Source organism: Triticum aestivum, chromosome 7D (assembly GCF_018294505.1).
Source record: "Triticum aestivum cultivar Chinese Spring chromosome 7D, IWGSC CS RefSeq v2.1, whole genome shotgun sequence".
NCBI lineage: Eukaryota > Viridiplantae > Streptophyta > Magnoliopsida > Poales > Poaceae > Triticum > Triticum aestivum.
Window position 1 is genome coordinate 251,333,527 of NC_057814.1, and position 6,631 is coordinate 251,340,157.

General features: G+C 47.2%; 1 protein-coding gene across 1 annotated transcript; it reads left to right on the top strand.

Annotated features, from left to right (window-relative positions):
- LOC123164519 (E3 ubiquitin-protein ligase RFI2) lies at positions 1-5,090 on the top strand (the record flags this gene model as incomplete). The annotated part of the gene is given in 6 exon segments (XM_044582029.1): positions 1-146; positions 2,359-2,522; positions 2,844-2,902; positions 3,488-3,513; positions 3,589-3,958; positions 4,291-5,090. Coding segments are annotated over 6 exon segments (1,293 nt in total). The 3' UTR covers positions 4,820-5,090.
- Positions 5,091-6,631: the final 1,541 nt, after the last annotated feature.

Below are 6,631 nucleotides of genomic sequence, written 5' to 3' on the forward strand. Positions count from 1 at the left end.
GATGGATCTGGAGAGATCGCCGCCGCCCGATCACGCGGCGGAGGCGGCAGGGGGCGGGGCGTGCTCCATCTGCCTGGATCCGGTGGCTGGGCGCGCCGGGGGCAGGTCCATCGCCAAGCTGCAATGCGGCCACGAGTTCCACCTAGGTCAGATTCCTCCGCCCCCACCGCCCCTGCTAGCTAGGCCGTGCTGTTTTCAACCGGATCTGTGCGTGAGAGATGGACATGTAATTCGACGTGCTAGAGAAGCTTAGGTGGTTAGATTTTAGGCTGTGGACTGTAAAAATGGGCGATCGGCGTGGTTGAATTGTGCTACCGTGGAAAGTTCGCAGGTATGGACGTCTGGATGGTGATGGAGTGGAATTGCATGTCAAAGTAATCGTGGTGAGTTTGTGTGTCCCTGTTGGAGCTGTGAGGCCGGCATGAGCTAGGGTTATTTCAAGCATATGTATTTGAGGGTGGTTCCGATTCGAACAGTGTTCGTCGATGGTACCTAGATTTATTTATGGTGTCCTTCTAATTTCTATTTTATTTTTTGTGATAACATGAGATGTTTCGACATCGTTTTAGGCTTCTAGTTATGGCGACACTGAGCTCTTGGTGCTTGTTGCTCCAATTTGATCCATGCATTCTATGCGTCATAAGGGCTATATAATCCCTGGTCGCTGTACACGGGTTGGATGTGGTGCTTCGGTTGCGGTCATTTATCAGGGTGTTCCACCTTGTTCCCTGTAAAGCAGACAAGTGCTGTGGTGGTTGCCTGAATTACGAGTGTTCTTTGAAGGTTTTGTCGCTGCTTGGTCTGTTATTTGTCCGTTTCTTTGTTAGTTAAGTTGTATCTGCTGTTTGTTTTGGGAACCGGCAAACTCAACTTCCAAATTATGATGTATTAACCTTGGCATGATGTAGGTGAATGCTCTATGAGTGTATTGGATAATACGACCTACGATGCACATTAATTTTACCCGGCTATTAAAAGAAAACGGAATAGTAGTGAATTTAGGGAATTAATTAATGATGTGCACTAGTCTAGGAACCAAACTAGACATTTTTCATTTCAAGTTCCATGACAAATCACGTAATCACTCGGGTAAATCATGCATGCAATCCTGTCTTGGCTTGCTCGGACTGCAGCATCACCCCAGGTGCCTCCTATGTGACCAGACTACAGAAACAATCCAACACCTGCCCCTGACCTGCCCCTTCGCTTGCCAAACATGGCATGCCATCCTGTCTTGGCTGCGTTTGCTGATCCAGGCGCCAGACCAGGAGCCCACTGTCATGGCATGGTGGCTGCGAGTGAACGAGCATATGCCGATGATGCATCGCAAGGCCCTCAGGTCCATCACCTTGCTTGTTCCATGATGATCTGGAAACACAGGAACGCGTGCGTCTTTGACAATGCGACGCCCTCGGTCGATTTGCTAGTAGATAGGATCAAAGATGAGGCCCGCTGTTGGGCAAACGCCGGAGCCCAGGGGCTTAGGGTTGTTCTGCCCACATCCTGGGATGTCCACTGATCGGCCAATGACATTGTAAAACTCACCTCCTAGGAGGCTTGTTCTCTCTTTCTTTTCAATGAAATGAAACGCAGAGGTCCTTTGCGTTTTCTCGAAAGAATCATGCATGCAAGAAATAGTGGCACATTATTCTGGAATCGACTCAAGCATCTTCAAACAACAGTTATAGCTACACATCTACACATCATGTGGTTTTGCTAGTGAATAAATTTTCCTTTTATACCATGATGAAAATACTAGCTTGAATTAGGCCCATCTTCAGCCTGTATTTGTTCAAGCACAATCTGTGAATATCACATGCTGATTAGTTCAGTTTTGTATTGCTATTATATAGTGCTCTTAGCTTTTGCTTTGGATAAGCTCCCGAGTATGTGTCTATATCATTTCCTCTGCATGCATCTTCATGCATTTGTAAATATATAATTGAACTACTCATTTTTCTTTTCAAGTTCCATGACCAATCACGTAATCACTCAGGTAAATCATGCATGCAAGAAATAGTGGCACATTATTCAGGAATTGACTTGATCATCTTCAAAGAACGATTATGGCTACACGTCTACACATCATGTAGTTGTGCTAATGAATAAGTTTGCCTTTTATACTATGAAGAGACTAGCTTGAATTAAGCCCATCTTCAGCTTATATTTGTTCAAGCGCAATCTGTGAATACCACATGCTAATTAGTTCAATTTTGTATTGCTATTATTTACGTAGTACTCGTTAGCTTTTAGTTTGGATTTAATGCTGCCGAGTATGTGTCTGTAACACTTCCTCTGGGTGCATCTTCATGCATTCGTAAAAATATAGTTGAACTAAACAACTCCTTTTTCTGCTAGACTGCATTGGATCAGCATTCAATGCGAAAGGGGCAATGCAATGCCCTAATTGCCGGAAGATAGAGAAAGGCCGCTGGCTTTATGCAACTGGACAACGTCCATCTCCTGATATTGATATAGGTGGCTGGGTGACTGGTGAAACCTATGACATTGCTTCTGATCTTGTAAGTGCTCTTGTGATAGTAAATACACATCTAAGGGTTCAAAACGATATTAAAATGTGTTATGTCGTTCAAGTTTCTTCTTAAATAGTGACATTTGTTTGTTTGTCTAGCATATGCATTCCACGAGGTGTCATATAATCATATGAGCCTCGTGCCTTATGGTTTTTATGTGCTGCTTGCATCCTTACAGTTTTTATGTGCTGCTTGCATTCATTTTGCTGGTACAGAAGGCATTTTCAGTTTTGGAATGCCATCGGCATCTGACATCATTTCACATGTCTCATATTTTATATTCTGATATATCTGTTGTTTGACTTGCAGCCATTTGGATTTCAGTGGTGCCCTTTTAATGGATTCACACAACTAGCATCCGTTTTTGAGTAAGGATGTCTCCTCGCATCTTAATAGATATGGTTTTTGGAGCATGTGGTTAATGATCTAAAAGCAAGAAAGAGAATGGGCTTTTACTTAATTTCATAAGAGAATATGCCGTGGTCTTATGCCATATCGATGGGTATGTTGATATTGGTTTTTCAAATTGTACGAGATGCTGCCTCCTTGGTCGCCTCTCTTAAACCTTATGTCTCAAAGCATTAATGTAATGTGAATGCTAAACCGTAAGTTGAATGGAACCTATCTTTCCACAACCTATTACCTAAAGAGAAGCCATTTTATGGTTCCTAATATGACATTGAGTGCTGTCATGCATGATTTGGTATAATGTTTGCCGTTGATTTGGTATACTATTTGCAGTTGTCACCCAGCACAATTTCTTGATGAATGGTTAGATTTGTATTGCCCTTTCCTTGGTTTGCCAGTCACTGTCAGTTATTAATACTGAAACTTCTGTATTGCAAAACCTTAGCTTGTTCGCCTATGTTGATACTGTACACTTCATCAGGTTCTTCAAAGAAGTTTATATCTCAAATCTTCAAGTTCTGAATTTATCCTTTACTTCTTTTCAGGGAGGGTGAAGCGGAGCCACCGTCTTGTAAGCATGTTGACCCAGATTTTTAACTAACGAAATTTCTATGTCGTTTATTGATTTTTTAAAATTTTTATGAAGATCATACAGTCGCAGACCATTCGAGTGCTGCAAGCAGTTCACTTGTTTGTCCTTATCTTTCACTGCGTGGTTTTCTCCATCCCGTGCATGTGCCTCTTGGTTCAAATTCTGGTGCTGAAGGCGCTTCATTTCATCGCCATCCAACTAGCTTGGAAGGCCATGCAGCTCCTGATTTGGGCAATACCCAAGCAGCTTTCCATGCAACTGAGCCAAGAATTCTTGATAGCGAGCACAGATATTTGACTAATCTTCCTGTATCGGGCATCCCCGATCATTCTGTAGCTCCATTTGGTATAGGACTTCCCAGATATGAAACCAGCAGCCAACAAAGATCAAGACCATATGTACATCACCATCCCCTAGTCCACAGGTATGCTCAATTCATGAATACCATCTAACTGTGAAATTTTACTTTCTAGACTAGATAAAACCCTGTTCAAAACTTCAAAACTACAGATGCTTCACCAGTCACCACATAGGTGGGGTCTGATAGCCTGGATGGTCTAAATCCCTGTGAAAAAGTTCTTTTACAAAATCCTTAGAACATGATTTTTTTTTCTGTCTGATCTATGGTTTATGTGGGCTGTTTGGAAAACTAAATAAATCTTAGATAGGTTCTGCAGGTCATGCCTATCTCTTACTATGGTAAACCACCTATTTGCTTAGCTCTTACAAAGTTATAATAATGTCCAAATACTGCAGGCCCACACCTCGCAACGGAAGCAATCTGGTGGCACCATTAGGGTCAGTTCCAGCTGTTATGGGCGAGACTAGAGGCCATGGTCATGGTGCGAGGGGCCATATGTATCAACATTCGATGCACGCCTCAATGCAGGGCAGTCCTTTCCCTCCTACAGCTAGGAGGGTCAGGCCGAGGGCTTTGACAATCACGTCTTTCATTGCAGCAGCAGCAGCGTCGTCGGCTGAGGTTGGAGTGCTCCATGGATTTGCTCCACCCGCAGCTGTGAACAGGAGCCTTCCCTCTGATGGTGAAGGTGTCTCTAGACCACCCGTCGATCGACCATATGCGTGGGGCCGGGAGGGTTTTGGGCCATTCCCATGGGTCCCTGTCGACGGCGAGCCTCACTGGTGGAGCACGTTCAATCCGATGCAGAACCATACACATGGAGGTTTCACCCGAAGACCTGCTCCCGGGGAGCGGATACTGCAGAGCCACCCGGACAATGTTTACCAGCCTGTGCCTCCCCAGAGGATGCCGCCATTCTTGTGAAGAAAGACCATTTCTCCCATCACTGTGTATATCGTTTCGAGAGAGGCCGAGTTTAGACTGTTGAAGGGAACCCGAAACGATGCCACTGGCGTGTGCCTGGTGTTTTTAGGGTTCTCTTGCCAGCGGACCTGGATTTCGTTCAAATGGCTGTGGTGACTTATGAGATCGCGAATGTTGCGGTGGTCGGAACTGTGTGTAAACGTTTGCCGAAACTGCTGCCGTTGGACATGATTGTGATGCCATTACTCATTGCCGCAGTTGTTTGTCTCAAGTCGTGCTTTCCTGAATCTTGCATGGGTTTTGCTACCGGTTGTGCGTTTCTTCTTTTCTTGCGTGGGCTGTGCTACCAGATCACCGGACACAGGAGGTTGATCGGGACTTGATGGCGACTAATATGGGGTACATGACTCCTCAAACTGTAATTGAAATATTTCCATCGAACGTTTGATTGGATGAACTCTCCTTAAAAATGCCCCATACGCCATATCCCCGCATATAGATGTGGAGATGCAGCTGTACCTATAATCCCATCACCATGGCGGGAGCCAACCGCCTGGGATTTCACGGTCTAGCGCGCCACTGCCATGACGGGCCGAAGCTCGCCTCGAGACGCGATCACGCTGCTGCATTGTTGGTGGCCACGTGGCCTGCCCTTCCCGAGTCGGCCATCGGCGATTACCGCCTCCATTGATACCACACTGCCCGCCTTCTAGAGCAACACATCCTTGAAACCCTAAAAAATTATTAAGAGAGACCCTAAACGCATTCGGAGGTTTTTGAGGGAACCGGTCGTCTGTAGCTAGGGGGTGGACAGGGTGGTCCATGGACCATCCTGAAAATTCCCCCATAGCCAATATATAGGTTAGAAAAAAGATCCTCTTTTTAAATACATAGAATTACATGCAAATTTTCATTGTTGGACCACCCTGGCTCACCGAGCTGGCTACGTCATTTACATTTTCAAGGTACTCATTAATCAACTAATCATATCCTAGCTAATATTTAAAAAAATATACAATGCATATCTTGCATAATATTAATGTTTAATACCATTAATTTCTTGCCTAATATTAACATGGAATCGTACACTATATATACAGAAGAAGGGTAGCTGCTTTCTCAGTGTGAACCTTTCTTGCAACGCCGGCCCACCAATGGTATCCGCGTGAAACCCAAAAACTCAAAAGCAAACCAAACAGGATCCCTCTCTTCTCGGCCGCCATCTCGCATACGCCGCCGCTCAACTCCCCACCCCACCCCACTCCACTCCACCAGCCACGTGCACGTACCGCCCGGAACATGCCGATGCCGGCGATCATCGACGACCTCCTGCCGGAGTTCTTCATCCGCCTGCCCACCCCTGAGGACCTCGCCCGCGTCGCCGCCACCTGCGCCTCCTTCCGCCAAGCCGCCACCGACCGCGCCTGCACCCGCGAATTCCGCAGGCTCCACGCCCCTCCGCTCCTCGGCATCGTCGACGGCGCCGGCTTCCACCCCGCCCTCCCGCCCCACCCCTCCGCGCCCGCCGGGAGCGCCCTCGCAAACGCCCCCGGCAAGGACTTCTCATTCTCCTTCCTGCCCGCCCCCAACCGCTGGGTCATGAAGGACGCCCGCGACGGCCGCGTCCTCCTCGACCGGGCTCCCGAGGGCGACAAGGACGCGGAGTTCACGGAGGTCGTCGTGTGCGACCCCCTGCACCGGCGATACCTCCTGCTCCCCCCGGTCCCTCAAGACCTGGCGAAGGCGAACCCGGTCTGCATGGCATACGGGCCCTTCCTCGCTCCCCCCAGCGACGAGGAGGCGGCGGAGGCG